This window comes from Heloderma suspectum, chromosome 16, assembly GCF_057233095.1.
Source record: "Heloderma suspectum isolate Gila_16-S chromosome 16, 16-S_ref, whole genome shotgun sequence".
In the NCBI taxonomy this organism is placed as follows: Eukaryota; Metazoa; Chordata; class Lepidosauria; order Squamata; family Helodermatidae; genus Heloderma; species Heloderma suspectum.
In genome coordinates, this window is record NC_139473.1 from 18,074,058 (window position 1) to 18,098,190 (window position 24,133).

Genomic DNA, 24,133 nt, shown 5'->3' on the forward strand with positions numbered 1-24,133 from the left:
TACAAGCAGGCCTGTGTTGGGAATTTGCTTCTGATCTTTGCTGGCTTTGGGGTGCCCAAAAACAGCTTGCTGCACAAAAGCTCCCAGCACCCTTGTGCGAAATGCAATGCGAGTGAAGGCGACCATGGAAAGTGGGGAAGGGGCCGTCCTTTCCTCCCCGGTGCCTGTTGTAAGACCCGAACACTTTGTGCTTGCTTGTGACTCCCCCACTTCATTAGGGTGGCCACGTGTCCTACTCTCTGAAGGGCTGTGAGAGGATGGTCCTCCGTTTGAAGGCATCCTCTATTTGAAGGCCTGTCCAGTCCAAACCTGGTTTAAATATAGGACAGCATAAGAGGCGAAAACAGGGGGGCCTTGAAGCTGCTCATCAGTACTTAGCACCTGGCCTGTAAGCTGAGTAAGTACATAGGTCATCTGGTGACTCTCTTCCTCACCATGCTGAGATTATCACTTTTCTATTTAAATTACAGTAATCCTTTCTAAATTGGCATCTATGCGGCAAATTTTATGCAAATCTATGTCCTCTTTTGTCCTCTTTTTGTGTGATGCACTTCCTCTTTTTTGGCAACGCATGAGTGGCCACCCTAACATGCTTTCAGGGGCAATTTCTGTGTGGGTTTGGAAAGGGGATGCAAGCTCAAGGCATGCCAAAGGGCAGTGCCTAAGGGAATGGCCCTTTGGTGCCCAGGCCTTGCCCTTCGGCTCCTTTGGCGCAACTATCATTCCTTCAAGGGGCTGGATCAGTGTATTGTTGTTGGCGAGAGCAAGCCATGTTTTGAAGAAGGAAAAGGGCCCGTCTCTGGCAGCAGCCAGAACAGGTAGACAAAGACTCCTCCCCCATTCAATGCAGGGAATCTTTGCAGACCTCTTAATCACAGCTCTAAGGGAAGAAGCAGAGAGCGTTTCATGGAGATTCACAACTGGCTTGAGGACATAAAACTTCAGCAAGTATTCAACACACACACACAAATCTTTGGCCAAGGTCATTATTCTCCTTTCAAGTTAAAGGCCTAAATGTGTGTGTGTGTGTGTGTGTGTGTGTGTGTGTGTCTGGGGGGGTGCTGTAAGGAACAGCCTGATTTTCTAAAATCTCACATTTTTTCAGCCACCGAATTGCCTGCCTTCAGAATACTGACACATGGCTATTGGGAAAGAACTCTTGTCTCCTGGATAAGGCCCATTCCAGACGTTCCCCTACCACATTTCAAGGTGTAAAAAAGATGGTCCTTTGGACCTTTGGTCTGATCCAGCAGGGCCCCTCTTATGTTGCGTCTAAAAATGAGTGGCAGATTTTTGTTTCTTAAAACTGTAACTTCTCTCATTTATCTATCGATTAAAATTATATCCCACTTTCCCACTAACATGGCGTTCAAGGTGGTGAACAATAAAATACAGGGGAGAAACAAACGAAGTTATAATTAAAACATTAAAACTCATCCATTCAAAACACATCCAATAAAATACAAATAAAAATGAAGTGACAGCACACACCAGATTAAAAACCCAGCTCAAGAGCAAAACAGCTTGGATGCCTAAAGCTTGCCTGAATAAAAATGCCTTTGCCTGCTGGTGGGAGACTAACTGAGATGCAGTTCGTCTGGTCTCCCTTCTTTCAATCTGCGTGGGTGCCGGTGTGTTGCGTGCGCATGGGCACACACACACACACAGAAATTTATTTAGATTTAAGCAGTCTGTTGCTTCAACAGCAGGGGATCAATCAAGTAAAATTCTCAAGTCACTCGAAAGACCTTTGCTAGCATTTGCTGTGCAATCTCATCAGCTGGGCTTACTCCCAGGCAAACACGCAGAGGAGTGCAGCCTTTGAGTCCGCGTCCCTGTGAAGGGCAAAGCAGAGTGACGTCTTTGATGCTCTCACGCAGAGCCCAGGTGCTGCTGGGCCAGGAAATCTGCCACGTGTATATTTTGATATACGCAGCAATGATCTCCGTTACAAGAGGCTACCATGGCACAGACTCCCAGAAGGCAGCCAGGAGACCGGCTGTTTCTGAGCTTGCCACTTCCCTGCTCCCTGTAGCCAGTCGGCAATTTAAAGCTCAGGTCAAGGAACAGGAAGGGGTGAGATTCAGAGCAGAGGTATAATATCACTGTGCCGTCACCCACCCTGTTGCTGCCCCTGCCAGGCTGGGGTGGGTGGAGGAAGAGGGGGCTAAGCACAGACATCGGAGGGCCGTTGCTCAGTGGAAAAGCACTTGCTTTGCATACAGTAGGTCTCATGTTCAAAACCTGATATCTCCAAATAGCACTGAAGAAAACGTGTTTTTGCAAGACCTCGCCTCCAGTATACGCCTTTTGGTACCCTATCTTCCCTAACGTATACATTTTTGCATGCTCCCTAATATATGCATTTTTAAAAAATCAGAGAACTGCATGGCAAAGATGGGAGAATTGCAAAACCTGATGGAGAATTGTGCTCTGGTTCGTGTATTGGTTTGGGAAGTGTGAATTAGGTTGGTTCGGATTAAAATGCAAAGCAAACCAGTTTTGGCCCTATCCCTATCCTGTGGAAATATCTTGCATGATTACAGGTCCCCAGAGAAAAGAAGTTCCAGTTCTCTTGTGGAAGGGAAGAGCGCCACCAGATCCTGGATCCAGCCATGGGATCTACTGGCCAGCAGATCCTTCCCAGCTGCCCCTTCTGATAGAGTAAACCAGGGGCGGGCAGACTTCAGGCTTGCGGGATCTACTTTTTTCTTTACCAGGCGCTTTTCTATGTGAGGCTTTTAACCTGCCACTTTACCGAGGCTTCTGTTTCCAGATTCTTTGCAGGATTAAGACTGGCTCCTTTACAAGTGTTTTTCCCCAGGGTTCTTCTTTCTCTTCCTTTCCTTATGTTCCGTCACACAAGCGCTAGGTGGTGCTGTGGCATAGTGGAGTTGTGCAATTACACTAGGCTTTATCCCGCCATTTACAGATAATACCAGACTTTCCTCATTAGAAAGCTCCCCGCTAAAATGGTTGCGAAGCACAGGAGAGGCCGCTGAGGATGACAACTGTGTAAACGACCCGCAAACTACCCTAAGTGAGGAATCACAAGCGCACAATAAATGCCTCAAGTAGAAAGGATCTAGAACTCTGAGGTCTGCGAACTGGAACCAGCTGCAAAATAGTGGTGCATGCAGAGCATGCATGTGCCTCAGAACACATGGCTCAGCTCAGGAATTTGAGATCAGAACCAGAACCAAGCTCACAAGTCCTTCCACACAAAAATCCACTCTTGCTTTCCCCCCAAAGCATTTTTTTCCAGCGACCTAATTGGGGGAGGGGGGAACATGTCACTGTTGTTGCTATTCTTAGGGTGTTTCTACATTAAGCAAAACCCCTCGCAAAACCCCACATCCTTTCCGGATCTTCCTGCTTTCTGTTTCTTTGTGGGATTAGGAAGGGTGTCTTTACACAGCAGCCACGTGGTTTGAACTGAGGGAGTGCCTCCCTCTTTCCCTGGCATGTGTGCAAAGCAGGGGCGGGGTGTTGTTTTCGTAGCTTAACTTCTGCTGTACTGTTTTCTCGCAGCCCCCAGGAAACCTCTGACTTACTTCTGAGTAGACATAAAATGTAAGATTGTGCTGTAAGTCTGCAACCCTTGGCACACTTCTGTGGGAGTAAGCCCCATTGAATTCAATGAGACTTACTTCTGAGTAGACATAAGGTCACCCTGTAAGTCTGTAATCCTCAGCACACTTACTTGGGAGTAAGCCCCACTGAACTTAATAGGGTGCTCTGAAACAACAGAGGATGTTGCTTCTGAGCTTGGTGGGATGGGGGATCTCCCTTCGTTGCAGGGAGGCATTTTACCCTCTTCTCCCTCCGATTGAGAAATGCAGAGGCGGGAGACGCACGCAATAAGCAGGCGATTCTCGCCCTTGCGTCTGTCAAATCTCATCCTGACCGTGCCCCCAACCACTGAAAACCAGCGCCCACAGCAGGCAGACACAGCGGCTTCTCCCACTATGGGAGAATTTCACGGGGAGGTCATGGCGCTCCTGTTCCGTGGGCTGGAAAAAATACCACATTTTTTGCGTTTGGGGAAAATACGAGATCATAGAACCACAGAATAGTAGGGTTGGAAGGGGCCTACAAGACTATCGAGTCCAACCCCCCAAGGGGGGGGGAATGGCAGGAAACACCCTGGAAGGTAAGGCGTCATCTAAAGAGCCCGCAAATGTCCGAGAGAGAGCCATCTCAACAGCAGGATAAAATCTCCGTGTGATGAACCCCTTAGACAACTGGGAACCAGAAAAACCTGGTGACCTACTGCAAATCACCCAGAAACCATCCAGTACATCCAGGTCTACCTTCTACCCACCGCTCTGGGAATAGGGAATAAGGTGCGGTAACATACCTTTCCTATTTCGGTTTTCAACTTGTATTGGTTCAACTGCACACAATCCTGCGGGTCGAAACAGACAAACAAAATCAGGGTGTCAGTTCGAAAGGCATTTATCTGGGCACAACAGCCACATCTAAAGGCATCGGATATTTCTTTATTTTATTTAAAAGATTTCTAGGTTGTCTTTCACAGCAAGAGCCCTCGTAAGGCAGCGTGCACAACCAAGTTCCATACGGTAAAAACACATACAATGACAGAACAGCGAGCATGAATTTAGGATTAATTAACTGCAAGCAGCTTTGTTATCCTCTGAGAAGTCTGAAAGAAGGATGAGTGACAAATACAACATTTCTCTGTGTAAAGATGGCTGGACCTGGGTCACTGATTTCATTCCATTTTTCATTTATTTTATTGATGGAGGCAAAAGAGCAGTAAATACTTCTGCAACTAGCGATGTGGGGGAAATGCCTTTCCTCTGAACCTGTCCTCAGATTTTGGGGTTCCATGTTACCCGATTTCAATGCAAAAGTGGAACAAATGCATTGAGAATCCTCCATGGCTCTGTTTCATTTTATACTCCCACTTCCTCCCATTCATTTGCACCTTGCCCCATTTCTGCCACTGATGTGCAGGCGTGCATAAACCAAAAATGGGTGCATTATATTTCTTCAGGGTTCAGCTTGCTCCCTGGAATCTCCAGAACAGCCGTCCCCAACACGGCGCCTTCCAGAAGGGGTAGACTGCAACTCCCAGGACTCCCAGCCACCACTGCCAATGGGCAAGGATGATGGGAGTTGTAGTCTGAAACACGTTGCAGCCCAAAAACATCAGTAAGGTCACAGGTTTCTCCACACCCTGGGCAGCCAGCTGCGATCACAAGGTCCTCTGCAACAGATAGAAAGCTGGAAATTGGTACAAGAGCAGTCCAAGATGTCTTGACTAGGACTAGATGTACAGATCTTAAGTCAGAGGAGGGTTGATTTCAGTTGGACATTTGGAATTTTGAAGGTGTTGCGGGTGCTCTCACAAAATGACTGCTGTGGGGAGGGAGAGACTTGCCTGGTCATAAAATGGCTAAAAACACTCATTTCCCAGAAGGCAACCTGGTGAGATGCTCTTCAAGTACTTGAAAGGTTGTCCCAGAGAGGAAGGCCAGGATCTCTTCTCGATCATCCCAGAGTGCAGGACACGGAAGAATGGGCTCCAGTTACAGGAAGCCAGATTCTGGCTGAACATCAGGAAAAATTCCTGACTGTTAGAGCAATACGACCATGGAACCCATGACCTAGGGAGGCAGTGGGCTGTCCCACACTGGAGGCATTCAAGACGAGGCTGGACAGCCACCTGTCAGGGATGCTCTGACTTGGATTCCTGCACTGAGCAGGGGGTTGGACTCGATGGTCTCATAGGCCCTTTCCAACCCTACCATTCTATGAGACTAAAACAAAAGTTCCTTGCTCAAGAGCCTTAGTGACAGGCAGATGACAGGCCTGAGCTCAAACACAAAACCGCTCTTCTGAACCCAAATGAAGACGGCACTAGAATGGCACAAAATGGCTGCACTTTGCTTTGCATCATATCAGCCTCCCAGTTAAACAACAACAGCAAAACTTTCAAAAACTCTCATGGTATAAATAAAAGTTAAGAGGGGCAGGAAGGCTGGTGGGCACCAAGATGGATGCCCACGGGCACCACATCGGAGACCTCAAGACTAGATGACCTACAAAGCCCCTTCTGTGATTTCATTATAGCTGCAAAGCCTGAGTACTGGTTCTTTTGTATTGACGGCTGAGATTCCCAGTTACCCATCGTCCCCCTCCAAAGAAAGCTGCTGACGAATGCCAGTTAGAGAGGAAACGTTCATAATGTTTTGTTGTCAAGCAAGAAAATTCATCCTAGGAGGCAAGCAGGGTTGGATTCTGTCCCCTTCTGCCTGCCATTTTCACCCAAGTCCCCTTTTTGAGTGTGTATGCGTGCTGGCTTCCATCGGCACAGAGCTGAGCGCACGAAGCAAATCCTTCCGTTTTCTGGGAAGAGGGTGCATGGTGGTGCACAGAGGCTGTCAAACCTGACAGCATTCCGACAGCAGCCGGCTCCCAAGGTTTTTCGCCACCTCGGGCAAATGAAAAATGTCATCGCCCTGTCGTACGCTGAGCGAGACAGTCCTAACCCATCCAATGATCAAGTGTTGACTAGGATTAATTATGGATGGCACAGCGCTAAAGAAGTCTGAGCAGATTAATTGTGTGCGGTTTAGTCAATCCATCAAAATCAAGGCTGCGGTCCCAACACCAACCAGCACATAAACCCCATCAAACACAGTGGGTAGATGCAGGGATGCTGGAGAAATTCAAGATGGACTAAAATGAGCTCGGATGTCTAAGAATCCAAGCTGCCGAATCCGCTGCGGAGCGCCTCCCTCAGGCTGTGTGGAGTCCGTGGGCTTTCGGATGATTTTTTTACGTTTTTTGATTTTCCCAAAATTTATGCATCTAAATCCGTAGAAAAATACTAAGTTTCTGCTGAGGAAACATTGAATGGAATGGGGGCCAGCGCACTAAATGTTATGTGCTGAGGTAAATTATGTAAATATTTACATAAAAACTTACGTAAATACTTAAGTAATTATTTCCCTATTTTTCTGCACGACGAAAAAAAAATATTCGCATCCGTCTGTGGGCGGATGATGGAACGAAAGGCGCCTGACAATCCGCGAAACACAGACGGGGTGGATTTTACACAGTCTGTACATCCCCAGGTAAAGGTTCATAGGACTGGCATATGAGGAGAACACCAATCCTTCCAACAAACAAACTAAATGCTTCCTCTGCTTTCAGATGATGCATGCCCATGTTACAGGAAGCATCATCTCAGAGGAGGCATTTGTCCTTTTCTTTCACACACACGAGAGTGACTCTTGGGGGGGGGGGGTGCCACCTATTCTCTTCATAAGTACTTGGATTTAATTCTTTTCTCAAGGTGCCAACTAAACTAAACGGGTGCAACTTTTGGGGTGATGAGTAGCCCATTAATACAAATGATGAACTGATGAAAAATGGTGACCCAGCTATGTACCGTTTTCTCATGCACGCGCGCTCTCTCTCTGTTATTATTTCATCTTTGTTCGAAGGTACTAAATGATTTTGACATATAACCATGACAACAACAAATACATACAAATACATACTGTTTGTTTTACATTGTTTGTCAGCTACGCTAGTGGATATAGGAGGCTTTGAGATGATATATATAATTTTATAATAAGATTCACCTTGCATCGCTACCAGTTCCTGTTTCAATTTCCAGTCTTCTCGGGAAGTAATTCCCTTCCAGCAAAACGAACACCATTTCCTTCCTACTCTCCACACCTCTGTTCTAGCTGTGAGGAAACTATGGCCATGCAAATGTTGCTGGACTACAACTCTCATCATCCCTGACTATGAGCCATGTTGGCGGAAATCTTGGAGAGCTTCCTGGGTTCCTGAGTCCAACAATGTCTGGAGGGCCAACGTTTACCCACCCACCCCGCTCCGTGCCCTGGGCAGCCAACAGAAAATGCCAGGCTCTCAGTCGTGTCTGCTAGGGCTTTCTCTGTCTAAAATCTGGTGCCCCAGAAGACTACACCCACCCAACTTTCCCAGAAGAAAAGGGAAGAAAAAGGGCCCAAATAAACAAACACAACAAAACCTGCAAAATTCCACAAACACAACAAGAGAACGTTATAGTCTACTGCAAAAAATGGAGTAAGGGCGCAGTGCTATGCATGTTGCCATAGCAAAAAGTCCTACAACTCCTAGCATTCCCCAGCTGGCTGAGGAATGCTGGGAGTTGTAGGATTGTTTTCTGTTTAAACATGCATAAGGTTGTGGAATTTTTTTGTCTAAACATGCATAGGATTTTAGGAGTTTTTTCTGTGTAAACATGCATAGGATTGTAGGACTTTTTCTGTCTAAACATGCATAGGATTGTAGGACTTTTTTCTGTGTAAACATGCATAGGATTGTAGGACCTTTTTCTGTCTAAACATGCATAGGATTGTAGGACCTTTTTCTGTCTAAACATGCATATGATTGCATCCTAATTGAACTATCTTCCCCTGGCATCTGAAACTTAAGAAAATGTCCGGCTGTGGTTGCTTCAGGCTCAGTTGTGGGGCAGCCTACAAGGCAAATACTTCCAGAAGGTCAAAAGGCAAGCAGAGGTCAGGTGAACAGTGTTTCCGGGCAAGCAGAGAGCAGTCCAATGCAGAGGCTGAGGCTGAACCGAATTAGACACAGGCAAACAGTCCAATACAAGGACACTCCCAGGACCAGAGTCCTGGCAGGCGTCTAGGGGTCAGCAGCATGAGAGATCAGTCAAGGGCGGAAGCAGGGCCAGCAAAACCAGGTTGCACAGCTGAGGGGCTGATACTCGGACACAGTTCCAGCATCCACAACTGGAACTGAAGGCTTTTAAGCCTGTGCCTGCAGACCCCCACCCAGAGCTGAGCCCATCAGTGCCACCTGAGGAAAGGTCTACTCAGGAGCAGGGCCTTGCTCACAAGTATACCTCTATTCATGAAGAGCCCCTATTCCTCAGGAGGGCACTTCTGTGTCTGGCAGCTGAGTGAGTCTTGGCCTTTTGATGACTGTACTCCCTGGGGTCACATGGGCGCTCCGCATCTGCCTCATGAGTCTGACAGGGGCTAGCCATGTTGTGAGGGGCCCAGGATCCCCCAATCCACCACGAAGACCCCAGACGTAAACAGCTCCTCTGGGTGCTTGCCTCAGAGAGGTCCCAGTCATCCTCCGAAGTGCCCTCCAAAGGGGGCGTGACTGAAAACAGAAGTCAGGCAAAGTTCTCTTGGGAGGTCTGGGAGCCATCACAGAGAAGGCCCTATTCCCATTTGCCAGCCACCTCACCTCCAAAGGCTGGGGGATCCAGAGAAGCATGTCTGGTCAGGATTAGGATGATTAATCATATGATTATGATTATTATTCCCTTGGAGCGCGGGAAGCGGCAGCCGGACAACACGTAGGATGTGTCATACTGGCATTTCTGCCCTCCCCGCCCCCCCCAGGAACACCCCATTTTCACCGCTCCGCGTTCCTCTTCTGAGCGTGGGGCCGTTCCATGCTGCCTACAAGGGGGTGGAGGTCAGTTCTCAGGGAACTGAACTCGGAGCGTGGGCTCCAAGGTTGGTTCCCAGGAACCTACCTGTCCTATGGCCATCTAGCCACTGACTAGCAGCCGTAGGATTGTGCCCTAAGCCGTTTACAAGTATCTACTACATTTGTTTGTTTGCTTGTTTATTTTATTAATCACCCATCTGGCCGATCATCCAGCCACTCTGGGCGATGTACAAAGTATGTTATAGAACAGTTTAAAACAATAAAATTGTACAATAAAAACATCATTTTCTAAAAATACCCTAACCCACCCCAAATGCCTGCCTGAACAACCATGTTTTTAATGCATGGCGGAAACTCATTAAAGAGGGGGCATGGCAGAGTTCCCTAGGGAGGGAGTTCCACAGAGTGGGGGCCACCACAGAGAAGGCCCTCTCCCTCGTCCTCACCAGCCTAGCTGTCCTGGCTGATGGGATAGAGAGAAGGCCATCCGAGGCTGATCTTGTTGAGCGGCCTGTCTGGTGTTGCTGGACGCGCTCCTTGAGATAGGCTGGGCCGGAACCATATAGGGTTTTAAAGGTCAAACCAAGATCTTGAATTTGGCCCAGAAAACAACTGGATTAAATAACTTAATAATTAAAAGATAACAATGTCCCTGTAAGATAGGTCCGTATTGTTAGCCCCATATTGTAAATAAGGACGACTGACGTTGAGAGAACAGCTTCCCTCAGGCTACCATGGCAGAGATAAGATTCGAACTGGGGACTTCTTGAAGCATAGCTCAGTCTCATAGCCACTTCTTAAAATCACCCTGCAGGACAACCTGAAGGGCTTTGTTCCTCTCCCGCCACACTCTGGCATTAGCAATTTGGCTCAGCTCCAGGAATCTTCCTGCTTTTTATCCTCTTATCAAGCAGAACCTTTGAACCAAGCACTTGGGCAAGATAACATGGGAGACCAGTTTTACAGTCCGCAGCGCTTGCTAAAAAAACAAACAGCAGCAGCTGGAAGACGTTGCAGTACTAACATTTTTTTATTGGTGGAAAAAAAGACTGCACAGCTAGAATACCAGAGATGTTTCAAGTCATGGCTTTGTCTTTAAAAGTGATGTTCCAAGTGGGAATGGGGAAGATATTTCTTTGGTTCGCATTTTCATGCAAACTTACCGAATTTCGCACTTTTAAATCAATACGTGAAATGAAACACAGTTATATATGTTTATAGGGGAGGCCAGTGATTTAAACAGTAAGGAGCTGACTACTCATTTCCTTGTAGCTGCCAGATCCACGATAGCTAGGTTTTGGAAGGGATTCACCTCCAGAGATTAGATTATTGGTATGCCATGTTCTGGCAAATTGCCATAATGGAAAAAATATCGCAAAGTTGAAGGTGGCCAGGGGTCAAAGCAAACACGATTCATTCCATGCGATATGGTTTGACTTTATCGCATATACGAACAGGACTGAACATCAATATTTGATTCCCTCCCACTATAAAACCCTATGGCTTTTATAAGGAAGAGAACAGATGAAGAATGATCCTGAGTCTGTCTGATCAAATATCTAGTAGCACTGATAAGAATTACCTGTGACCTCTGTACACCCGTAAAGATATAACTGCATGGTAAGAAGATGTAATCCTGATAGAATTTGTTTTATTTTAGTTTCTATTTTGGTTTGGTTTGGTTATTATTGAAATTCAATAAAAATTTGTGAAAAAAAGAAACACAATTATCACTCCAAATATGTGCTTCTCTGAACGTAGCAATGATCTCCAATCAAACCATCAGTACAAGAAAATGTGTATATTAGGGAAAGGGCACACAGAATGTGTATTTAGTGAAAACAAGGTTAAAAATGCATTATGGTAGGCAAATTGCTTCCAAAAATGCATATATATAAAGCAAACTTTCCATACAAAAATGCATCCACTATGAGAAATGTGCACAAAAATGTGTACAGGCCAACCTTTTATTAACAATGCTCAGCGTTCAGGACAAACTGAGCTTAAGGCTTGTAAAATTAGCAACATTCGACTTGAACGGAACTGAAGTTTGGAGAAACGAGAAACTGAAATCGACTAATTCTCACATCCCGAGATTCCACCAGGCCCAACTCCAAGGGAAAAAACCTTAACATGGGAGCCTGGCAGAAGCAGTATCAGAATCTCTCAAGCCAAACAGAAAATACCTTGAACTCCCCCTGAGACTTCAGTGCTCTGTCTCCTGGAGCCTTCAAAGGAGGAAGAGAAGGCTTCAGACTCTGAAACATCAGGTCAAGCCTTGAGATCTAGCAACCCTAAGTTAATAAGGCCTTTTAGCCCTCTAGCTGTTGAAAATATCCCCCGTCCCAATGCACTGCCGACTGGAGACATGGAGGCATCGAAGTCCGCCCATTTCTGCAGACACAAACGCAGCCTCTTGGTTCCCGTTGCATGCTGGGTTACGGGAGATCATCTGCCCCCCACCCCACCCCCCAGACATATGTTTAGGCTCCTGGCTGACAGAGGCTGCCTGGGTGTACGCCAGCGTGGCGCGGCATCGAGCCACTCAGTCTTCATTTTTGCAAGATGGCAACTTAACTTGCGTAATGATTTGCAGCCACGACATGATGGATGCCCTGTTTCTGGGCTGGATGGTGATGGATGACGCCAGGGGAGAGGTGTCGCTTTCAAAGGCACTCTAAAGCATTCACATGTCACTGAGGGGGACCAGTAAGAAATATGTCTGGGGAGGGTGTGTGTGTGTGATCTCCCACCCTGCAGAACCTGCCTGCCAAAGACTTCTAAACAAGAAAGTCAATCGCAAGGGGAGAGGCAGTGGGAAACTTATCCTTCTGATGCAGAGAGAACTTCTGATGCAGAGAGAATGAGCAACTCCATTCCATTCACTGAGCATGCCCAGTCCTCCCTGGGTTGGTTTTTTCCCCTCCCTTTAGGGCTTCTTCTGAATTTTTTTTTAAAACTTGTCCCAAACATTGTAAAGAGAGGGAATGATTTATCCATAAAGTCCCTATATGTGCTATGTTTTTAATTAAAAATAAACCATGCCCTGCCTTAAAAGAAAAGGAAATGACCTGGTTCACATGTAATCACAACCCATGGTTTAAACAACCCATGGGCTGTTGTGCGCAAGTGGAGGGAGTGGGTGGGCTGCCTCCGGCGTGCCTGCAACTTCCACTTTTAAACAACAACCTATGATGGCATCATCTGTAGGCTGTTAGTATGACGTCTGAACCCAGACACTTTGGGTTGTTCGTGAGCTAAACAACTCAAAGTTAATCTATGATTTGCTCTTAAGTTAACTTTGGGTGGTTTAACCCACAAATCACCCGAAGTGTCTGGGTTCGGACATCACACTAACTACCTATGAACGGGGTGTTTTGCAACCCGAAAGTGACTAACACGCTCCACGCATCCCCAACAAATCATGGGTTAATTAAGCCACAATTTGCCACTGAATGCCGCTATTGTGTGCAAACAGCCCCAATGGCTTTTCTACAAGGGGGCCTGCTGTGATGATTATGCACTTTTAGAAGTAGCATTTCCTCTTTTTACAAGAGGCATTCCCTCCTACACAAGAGAGAAGAGGCATTCCTACCTGTGTGTGAGATTAGGGGGGAATGCCTCGTCTAAGATGGCACTTGCCACCTGCAGTTTCTAGAAGTGCTTATAAGCCAGTGTAGTGTAGTGGTTAGAGTGTTGGACTGGATCCAGGTTCTAGTCCCCACTCCACCACGGAGCTCATTGGGTGACTTTGGACCAGTCACGGACTCTCAGCCTAACCTACCTCACAGGGTTGCTGTGGGGATAAAAGGCGAGGAGGAGGATCATGTAAGCTGCCTTGGGTTCCTTAGAGGGAAAAAAGGCAGGATATAAATGTAGTAATTAATAAAAAGAATAAAAGTAATGACAATTTTTTAAAAATGTGCTAAGTAATTAGGGGCACTCCTTAGTCCAACAAAATAGTTTTTAATTGATTCATGTAACCAATTAATAGACTAACAGCCAAATCCTATACATGTCTGCTCCGTTGTAAGTCCAGCGGAGTTTAATGAAACTTAACCCCAAGTACATTTGCATAGGACTGCAGGCTATTGAAGTCAATGGGTTTTGCTTCGGAGAAGGCATGCGCAGAATCACTCTGGAAATGTTACAATCCATGACGGAGTATGCTGTGCTATGCACCAAAAACCAAAACATGCCTTCGAAATCCTGCACTGAAGTGACCTAAATCCTGTGATCTGCGTACATGATGCCAAGAAAAAATGTACACAAACTCGCTTATGTAATAAAAAGCTATATAAACATTTTGTTAAATGCCAGTGTTAGAAATCTGCAGGAGAACATCTCCATCTCTGGTGTTAACATTCATAGAATCATAGAATAGTAGGGTTGGAAGGGGCCTACAAGGCCATTGAGTCCAACCCCCTGCTCAATGCAGGAATCCAAGTCAGAGCATCCCTGACAAATGGCTGTCCAGCCTCGTCTTGAAGGCCTCCAGTGTGGGAGAGCCCATTGCCTCCCTAGGTAGAGTAATAGAATAGTAGGGATGGAAGGGGTCTACAAGACCATCAAGTCCAACCTCCTGCTCAATGCAGGAATCCAAGGCAGAGCATCCCTGTCCAGCCTCGTCTTGAACGCCTCCAGTGTGGGAGAGCCCACCACCTCCCCAGGTAATTGGTTCCATTGTCATATTGCTCTTACAGTCAGGAAGTTTTTCCTGATGTTCAGCCGGAATCTGGCTTCCTGTAACTTGAGCCCATTATTCCATGTCCTGCACTCTGGGATGATTAAGAAGAGATCCTGGCCTTCTTCTCTGTGACAACCTTTGTTTGAAAATATTCAAACAAGTTAACAGCTGGTGTTAACATTCAAAGCCCTTAACGGCTTGGGGCCAGGTTACCTGAAGGATCGCCTCCTCCCATATGTGCCTGCCCGGACCTTAAGATCATCGTCAGCGGCCCTTCTCCGTGATCCCCTGCCAAAGGAAGTGAGGCGGGTGGCTACTAGGAGGAGGGCTTTTTCTGCTGTGGCACCCCGGCTCTGGAATGAGCTCCCTAGTGAGGTTCGCCTGGCGCCTACATTGTATTCCTTTCAGCGCCAGGTGAAGACCTTTTTATTTTCCCAGGCATTTTAGCATTTTAGCTTTCTAAATTTTTAGCTTTGCTGTTTTAAATCTGTATTTTAAACTCCTGCACTGCTGCTAGGTTTTATTGTGGTTATATTGTGGTTTTAATGTTCTATATATTTTAAATTGTTTTATTGTGTGTTGTTTGGTTTTAATTTTTGTGAACCGCCCAGAGAGCTTCGGCTATTGGGCGGTATAGAAATGAAATCAATCAATCAATCAATCAATCAATCTCTGAGGCCACTCTGCTGTGGACCCCTGAGTCAGAGGTGGGTTGACCTCAGGCTTGCAGGATCTACTTCAGGGGTTTTATTAGAACCCCAAGATCCATCAACTGGAGCCTGGTGAAGAATTCGTGCATTCTGAATTAAAGGATTCGGAGGACAGTTCTGAATCCAGCTCACCATGCTTCCAGACAAAAATCCAGCACAAGTTTCCTTCATTCTAGCAGTATAATTTGGGGTGGTGGTATTATCATTTTGGGCTTCTCTACACCAGGCATTTTATCCTGCAACTTTACTGGGGCATCTGCTTCCGGATTCTTTGCAGGATTAAGATCAGCCCATTGCATGCGCTTCCCCCCCTTTTCCTGGGGATTTCCTTTCTCTGCAAGTTCTATATGTTTCCCTATACAGACACCAGATGGTGCGGTAGCATAGCTGCGGTTATAGTGCAACTCCGTAATTACACGGAGCGATTCTAACCGCCATTTTAAAATAGTGCATTTTCCCCGTTACAAATAAAGCGGCGGAAATGGTCACAAAGCACAGGAGCGACCTTGGAGGTTGACGACATCATGGAAAGGACTCACAAACCTCTGTGACTAGCCAATCTCGATCGCAGGATAAAAGCCAGGTGTAGAGAAGCCCTTTGTTGCTGGTACAGCTGAACAATTAGGAGTCAGAAATTCTTGCTGATCTACTTCAAATCACCTAGCGATTTACCAGTAGTAGATCCAGATCTATCTTCTGCTCACCCCTGCTCTACGTTACCATACTTCAGCAGAAGGCACAAAAGGAGCCTCCTGTATAAAACTACTGAACTAGAATTTGATCCACAAAGAGAGCAATCCTATGTCCCCTAGACAGAGTCTGGGGGAGATAGGATTTTTCAGTTTTCCAGCTCCGAGCTCATAGACAGCGCTACAAGCTTGCAGCTGGGAAACCGTGCTCCCCACCTCCTCCCCCTCATAGCCAGGGCGGATTGAACCATGGCAGCTGCCCCCCTGTGCCTGTCCGTGCTTGTTACACAGAGCATGGACAGGGCGAAAAGGGGGCGTTCGCAGGGTGGGGAGGAGACCGTGGAAGCTGTTTTAGGCAGCTTCCTATGTGGCCTCCAGCCCCGTTCCTGCCCCCTCCCCAAAGCCGCACTTAGACGATTTCGGCGAACTGCAGGGTAGCTGGAGCACCGAGGGAATCCTCTCCTCCATGCTTCAGCCGTCCTGCATTGGATAGGCGGATGCCTCCGACTACAGAGGAAGGTGGAGGTGACCGTCTATCTCAATAGGACTCCGACCAAATTTGATTTTATCCCATTCAGTCTTATTTGGGAGTCAAGTCTGGCAACTTGGGAAGCTCCCCTCTACCAGATAAGATAATTCGTCCCTCCAGCACTGCATTGTCTGCTCCAACTTTCCCCAACCTGGTACCCTCCAGGTGTTTGGGACTATACCTCCCACCAGCCCCAGCCAGCATGGCCAATGGTGACAGGAGTTGTAGTCCGAAACATCTGGAGGAAGTCAGGTTGGGGAAGGCTGGAGCGGACCTACTATCCATCAGTTGCATTTTGTGGCCCTTTTGGCCCTGCTGTGTATATAAATAATGGTTTTATGTATAAATATAGCTGCCATCTGTGTAGCACTTCATGCATCTGGCAGAGAAATTCGACTCCATGGAAGTTCAGGCCACAACACATCAGCTAGTCTTTATGGCCCTGTGAGCATTTTTGTGGATGTTCTGCACACAGTGCAAAGAAGACTTCTTAGTCATAAGAGTAGAAGAACCTAAGAAGAGCCCTGCGGGATCAGACCAAGGGTCCATCTAGTCCAGCATTCTGTTCACACAGTGGCCGACCAGCTGTTCAACAGGAAACCCACAAGCAAGTCATGAGTGCAACAGCACCCTCCCGCCCATCTTCCCCAGCAACTGGTGTACATAGGCTCACTGTCTCTGGTACTAGAGGTACCACATAACCATCAGGACTAGTAGCCATTGGTAGCCTTCTCCTCCAGGAATTTGTGCAACAACCTTGGAAAGCCATCCACACTGGTGGCCATTGCTACATCCTGTCATAGCGAGTTTCATGGTTTAACTATCTGCTGTGTGAAGACGTCCTTCCTTTGGTCTCTCCTGAATCTCCCACCCATCAGCTTCATGGGAGGACCCCATTGGGTTCTGGTATTGTGAAATCAACCCTGACTGCTCATTGGAAGGACAGATACTGAAGCTGAAGCTCAAATATTTTGGCCACCTAATGCGAAGAGAAAACTCTCTGGAAAAGACCCTGATGCTGGGAAAGACTGAAGGCAAAAGGAGAAGGGGACGGCAGAGGATGAGATGGCTAGATAGCATCACCGATGCAATGAATATGAACCTGAGCACACTCCGGGAGACAGCGCAGGACAGGAAGGCCTGGCGTGCTATGGTCCATGGGGTCACGAAGAGTCAGACACGACTGAACGACTGAACAACAAATTGTGAGAGAGGGAGAGAAATGCCTCCCCATCCACATTCTCCACACCGTGCGTAATTTTGCAGACCTCTCTTATGTTTCCCCGGCCTTCCTTTTTTCCAAGCTGAACAATCCCGACAATCTCATAGTGGGACATGCTCCAGCCCCTGGATCATTCGGCTGCCATTTTCTGCATTTTTTCCAGCGCTACTACAATATCTTTTTTTAGGTGTGGTGACCAGAACCGTACGCAGTATTCCAAGTGTGGCCGCACCACAGATTTGTATGGGGGCAGTAGGATGTTGGCAGATAGTCTTATCTCGAAAAGGACAGATTCTTTCCCCTGAGAACAGCTGCCAACAGCTTTGCAACCACCCACCCTTTCGCCCGCATTAAAATTGCAATCGGTGTGCTTTCTCCTCTGGTGTGCAAGCGCCCTGGGAATTGTCACCCACGTCAGTGGATAAAATAATCACGCGCAAGCTGCCGCCGCAGATACAACTCTCCAAGGGCCCACGCCAAAGCTGATGCACCCCACGCCGGCTGATTGGCAACCTTTTACAATCAAAAAAGGTGCAGGGGGAAGACGAGCCCTTGCTATCTAGGTAGGGCAGGGGGGAGCCCGGCACGGGGGTTGTTTCTGGTCTGTTGCTGGGCAAAGTCTGGGTGGATCTTTTGCATGCTAAGCATGCACACTGCCACTGAGCTACAGTGGCTAAATTCAGGGCTGGTCTGTGGGTGGCAGGAAGCAGGAACCAGGAACCAGGAACCAGAAGCCAGGAGTCAGAGCAAGGAGGAAGACAGCACCATTTCATGTATTATATTGCTGTACCGCCCCATGGCTGAAGCTCTATGGGCAGTTCACAGAAATTAAAAACCATAAAAAAACCCATTTTAAATTAATTAACCATTTTTCACAGAAATTAAAACCATCAATTAAAAACCATTACGTAACATATAAAACCATTCACGTAATAACATAGACCAAATAACACATACCACAACAACATGTATCTAAAACAATCAGCCAGAGATAGTCAAGGGACTCATTCTACGCTGCCCAATGCCTGCGAGAAGAGGGCAGGTTTAACTGGTGCCAAAGAGATGACCATGTTGGTGCCAGGAGGGCCTTGTCAGGGAGATTATTCCACAATAAGTCACCACTGAGAAGGCCCTCTCCCTCACTAAAGGACAAAACGGGGTTGGGGAGCAAGCCAGAAATCGGTACCAACGGATATAGGAACACACCCCAACTCTGGAAGATCTTTGTGCTCGAGCAAGGCTCAGCTGAAACCGGAAGTCCTCTTGTACCTCGTCCTGCCCTGGAGGATCCAGTAGCCAGCCTAGGTGGGTGGAGTCCATCCAGGCCTCAGGGCACTTGTCCTCTCCCTGACAGGTCTGGTGAGCCTCCTGACAAGGATCGCAGGAGGTCAATGGAAGGCATCGGTGACCACAGGCAGAATGACTGGGGGGCCCTGCTTGCCCCGCCATCCCCACTAGGACCCACGTGACTGGATCTGAGCTGGAAAAAGGCTGGGTGGCCACCAGCCTAGGTGAAAGCCATCAGGGACTTAGCTGTAAAAAGGAAGGTGGGAGGAAGGGGGAGAGTGTGCTGGGAAAAGAGCGCTATGAAAGCAGGAAGAGGTGGGAAGAGAACCTAGAACAGGGGTAAGCAATATGGCGCCCACGGGCACTGGTGCACCCCTAGACACCTTTCTTGGCATCTGTCAAGGTGCTCTACTCCTCCCACCTCAGATTCGAACTTAGACTTTGGGGGAGGTAACTTGTCCTTTGAGACTAGCCACGCCTCCCATGGAGGCCATTTTGTGGCGGTCCCCAGGACAGTTTTTAGAACTGCCAAACGTGCCCACAGGCCCCAAAAGGTTGACAGCCCCCTGACCTAGAAGGAAGGAATGCGCTCTGGAGGAGACCAGGATGGGAACCAGCAGGGGGGGTGAAAAGGGAAAGAATGCCAGAGGTCAGTAGGGAAGAGGGAGAGGCGGGAAGACAGGGAGAATGGCAGAGAAGGGAAATGGATCTGGCAGGAGTGGCTCCTAATCCACTGGCAGGACAGACTCCCCCCTGGACTTCACTGGCTTCACTCTGGGATCTACCGGGGGGCGGGCGCGGTCTGGGCCAAAGCACCAATATTTACCCAAGACCAGCAATGGGCAGGTGTGTAGCAGAGGCTTACCTTGTGAGTGCCCTAAACACTCTGGGGCCTTGGATAGGGGGCCAGGGCCGAGAGCTACACCCTGATCCTTACCTCCGCCCCACTAGTGAGTGCAAAGAAGACTGAGCCTCAGCTTTACCCAGTGGGACCCTGGAGCTGACACAGCCTTAAAGGGCGAGCTGACTTTAGAGCCACCCAGCTGTGGTCGCTATGACTGTTCACTGCCTTGAGCAGAAATCCATCTGGGGGATGAAGTTCAATGTGTTTTCCTAGGTTCATGCCCCCCCACCCTGACTTCGTTCCAGTTCCTGCTGCAGCGCCCAAATTGGTCTGCTGTGAGTCAGGCCAGTTCGTGGATTTTTGGGGGGGGTTCTGCAATCTGCACAAATTTCTGAGCAACTTGCGCAAGTTACAGCCGAATTTGCACAAATTACAGCCGAATTTGCAGAATTTGTACAGATTCACCCATCATTTGCACAAATTGCAGAACCTTCCCCCCGGAAAATGTGCAGAAAAAGTTCCTGGAGTTCGGAGAAAAGGAAATCATGGATGCCAACTGAGCCACGCACCAGATTCCCCAGCGAGGGACCTCCCTACTTGAGCACCATTTTCTTGGTGGAAAGGTGGGGTATGCAGCGGATAAGTAATTAAATAAATAAACCACATGCCATCAGTCAAAATGGACAGCAAACCTACTGCAGCATCTGAGATGGAGACACGATGGGACTCGATCGTCGGCCTCCTCACGATACGTGGCGAGATGTGTGTGGAGGGCCCCGTGGCATAAGGACCGAAACCCGGGGGGTCGGCAGAAGCCAAGTAGTTTCCAGTGGGCTTTTCTTGCAGAGAGAATTTCCTGCCGGAAAGGATGGGCCTTGTGGGAGGTCTCTTTGGCGCCTGCAGCTCATGAGCTCCGTCTAGTTCTTCGGAGGTGCCCAAATCCATATCGACCCTGTTCTTTTGGCTCTTAGTAGCAGCACTGTTCGAGAACACAGCCTCATTCTCTTCTGCCGGTTCCTGGCCATTCTGGTTAGCCACATCGGGACTGACCATGACATGGATAGCAGCGACCCTCTCAGCGAGCTCTGTCTGAGTATCTTTGCAATGCACATCTGTGACTCCGCCTGCGGTCTCAGCTGGAGAATCTCCCATACTTAACTCCTAGCACGTCACGCTCTTAGATGAGGGCCGAGGCTGCCACGATTGCACGACTCGTGGGATGCATCTGGGGTGAAGACTTTTCCCACGTGGATTTCTGGGAAGAATTGCAACAACGAAGAATTACGCAAAGTCATAGCCATGACTTCTCAAAGCCAACACAGTTTATTCCATGTGTACCATTTACATACGCTCCAGATTTAGCAAAAACAATCCTCTTTCCTTCATCACCGTCCCTGTCTTTGTGGGATGTTATTTTTTTAAAATTGGTCAGCTTTTATTTTTTTATAATACTTTTTTGCTGCTTAATATATTAACATCCCTAAGTGGTTCACATTAAAGTACAATGTAGCAAGACAAAAACAAGACAAAAATAATAACTGAAAACATTATAATGCAATAACAATAAAACAGGGGAGTTACAGAGTCTCTCACAGGTCAGAGAAAGCCCGTAAATACACAGGTGTGTTTTCAAGCGGTGTTTAAAATTTGCCACTGTTTCTACCTCTCGAGCCACACATGGGAGAGTGTTCCAAAGGGTGGGTGCCACCAGTGAGAAGGCCTTGCTTACATACCACTACCTGGTGACATTCCATTGGCCTTGTACATTTGTATTGTACAGGGAATTTGGGAGATGATAGGTTATGCTATACCACTGACCCCTCAAGTCGTTTTGTTAAAGGCGATCAATAGACATGTAAGAAAAGAACATATTGTAATGGTTGCTGATGAAGGCATGCATACTTTGGGCAAAAGGTTTGAAATCTGCCCTTCTCTTGAACCTCTCACTGAGTGAAGATGAAAAAAATGGAATAGTAAGAAAATGAGTAACATCACAGCTTAAAAACATTTATGGGAGGGAAGGAATAACACAACGGAGACATTTCAACAGAACTGGGTTTTATTTATTCAATTCTGGAACAAATATAAGTCTTCTGGCTCAGCAGCAATAGAGCTTTTGATTTTAAGAATATCTGTTGTACTTTGGAGTTGTGGTTTGTAAACCTGGATTATATAATTGCTGTTGAAGTCGATGATTCATTATGTTATGAAGTTAATCATTATGCACGATGTTGTCTGATCACAATAAAATGAAATAACAATAAACCTACATTTTAAAAGTGGGTTTTGTCATGATCATTATTATTATTGCCTATATTGGTTCCAAAATCAATGGCTACTAATCTTGATGGCTACATGCTACCTCAGTATCAGAGGCAATGTGCCTATGTACACCAGTGGCTGGGGAACATGGGCAGGAGGGCGCTGTTGCACTCGTGTCCTGCTCGTGTTTCCTGTGGGAAGCTGGTTGGCCACTGTGTGAGCAGAATGCTGGACTAGATGGACCCTTGGTCTGATCCAGCAGGGCTGTTATTATGTTCAGGGTTCAGCTTCCTCTCTAGAAGTTAAATCACAGAGTGGGGAGTGGATGCATTTTGTCTCTAGTGCGCATGCATATGTCACCACATACACATGAACACTAAAGCACCGGGCGTTGCACAGCCACTTCATGCACTACAGATGCCAAGGTCTATGGCTGAAATAATGATGACACATTTTAGGACTGTTACGTTTTTCATGTATATCTTTGGCCAAAGAGACAAATATGTATGTATGTACGTATGTATTTATTTAGAGCCAGGGCCTGCAGGAGAAGCCACCACCACCACCACCACCACCGGGGAAGAGGCGTGCTTGCCGCCGCTGGGCCTGCTGCTGCCGCCGCCGCTGCCACCACCACCAGGCCTTCCTTGTGGACTTCTGCCTGGCAGACCGCCAGTCCCTGCAGGACCAGGCCCCCAGGTACCGAGCCAGCTGTGCTGCTCCACCTGCCCCTCCCTGGAGGGGCTACATAAGCTGGCTGGCTGAGGTGGCCTAGGAGAGCCAGGGCCTGCAGGAGAAGCCGCCACCACCACCACCACCACCACCACCACCGGGGAAGAGGCGTGCTTGCCGCCGCTGGGCCTGCTGCTGCCGCCACTGGGCCTGCTGCTGCCGCCGCTGCCACCACCACCAGGCCTTCCCTGTGGACTCCTGCCTGGCATTTTTAAGGGGATTTTAATTGTTTTGTTTGTTTGTTTTATTTTGTTGGGGGGGATTCTGTTGTGTTTTTAGGGGTGGGTAGCCTGCCTGATAGGCGGGAGCGAGGGGGCATGTGTCCACCTGATGGAGGCAGTGGGGGGGAGTGTTGGGGGCCAGAACATACCGCGGCTGGGCGGCAGGCGCTGGCGGAGCGCTAGGGGCAGGCCATGCCAGGGAAGGGGCACAAGGGAGAGATGTGTAGTATCTGTCCCCTGCTCCGGGCCTGTCCAGAGCCAAAGGATGGCTGGGGGAGGCGTGACCCCATCTTCTGGCCTTCGTTTGCTGCTCTGCAATGCCAGGTCTGTTACCCAGAAAACCTCCCTCATCCATGACATGATCCTGGATGAGGGTGCAGACCTGGCATGTATTACGGAGACCTGGCTGGCCGAGGCTGCTGCTCCAACCCTTGCAGCCATGTGTCCAGCCGGATTTTCGTATGCACAGCAGCCGAGGGCTGGGGATCGGGGAGGGGGAGTGGCTGTTATCTACCGAGAGTCCTTGGTCTTCACCAGACCCCCTCTCCGGGAGACCAAGGTTGTTGAGTGCATGTACTGGAGGTTGGGCCCGAAGGGCAGTCTGGGGATTCTGCTCGTGTAACGTCCACCACGCTGCACGACTGACTCCCTGGCCGAGGTGCTTGAGGTGGTCTCTGGTGTGCGTGTGCAGTCCCCTAACTTATTGGTATTGGGGGACTTCAATGTACATTCAGAGGCTGTCCTCACGGGGGCACCTCAGGACTTTATGGAGACCATGGCTTCCTGGGAGCTGCACCCTATTCCTACTGGGCCCACCCATGTAGCCGGTCATGCGCTAGACCTTGTGTTTGTTTCTGGAGAAGCGGGGAGTGATCTGGAAGTCGGGGGTATATCCACCCCCCCCCCTTGTCATGGTCAGATCACTATCTGGTGATGTTAGACTTCTCGGTTCCATAACCCCTCTGCAGGGGTGGAGGACCCATTAAAATGGTCTGCAGAGTGCTGCCCCAGGAGGCTGTTCCAAGTGGTCCGGAGCCTGGTCGGTCCTGTGGCTCCAGAACCACTGGAGCATTCTAAGGCCTCCTGTGAGGCTTTGGCAAGGCACTTTGCAGATAAAATTGATCAGATTAGGTGTGTTACTCTGCACACTGTGGATACAGTTAGTGAGCAAGAGGCGGCCTGTGGCAAACCGGTTTTGTGGGATCGGTTCCAGCTTCTTCCTCCTGATGAAGTGGACAAGGTGCTTTCATCTGTAAGGCCGACCACCTGCTTACTTGATCCTTGCCCATCTTGGCTCATTATGAGCTGCAGAGAGAGACTGGGTGAGGGGATCAAGGCGGTGGTGAACGCCTCCCTTGAGGAGGGAGTGATGCCATCAGCCCTCAAGGAGGCAGTGATAAGACCGCTCTTAAAGAAGCCCTCCTTGGATCCTCAAGTTCTGAACAACTTTCGCCCAGTCTCAAATCTGCCATTTTTGGGCAAGGTGATTGA

At 48.2% G+C, this 24,133-nt stretch overlaps 1 protein-coding gene across 1 annotated transcript in view; it reads right to left on the reverse strand.

The window, feature by feature from the left end:
- Positions 1-24,133, reverse strand: part of CAMKK1 (calcium/calmodulin dependent protein kinase kinase 1) — a 152,560-nt gene that overhangs the window by 69,919 nt on the left and 58,508 nt on the right. The window contains exons 2-3 of the mRNA XM_084822965.1: positions 20,124-20,682; positions 4,361-4,408 (exon numbers count right to left, since the gene is read on the reverse strand). Of these exons, the coding sequence (XP_084679091.1) occupies positions 4,361-4,408; positions 20,124-20,579 (504 nt within the window). The 5' untranslated portion in view covers positions 20,580-20,682. The remainder of the gene's footprint in view (positions 1-4,360; positions 4,409-20,123; positions 20,683-24,133) is intronic.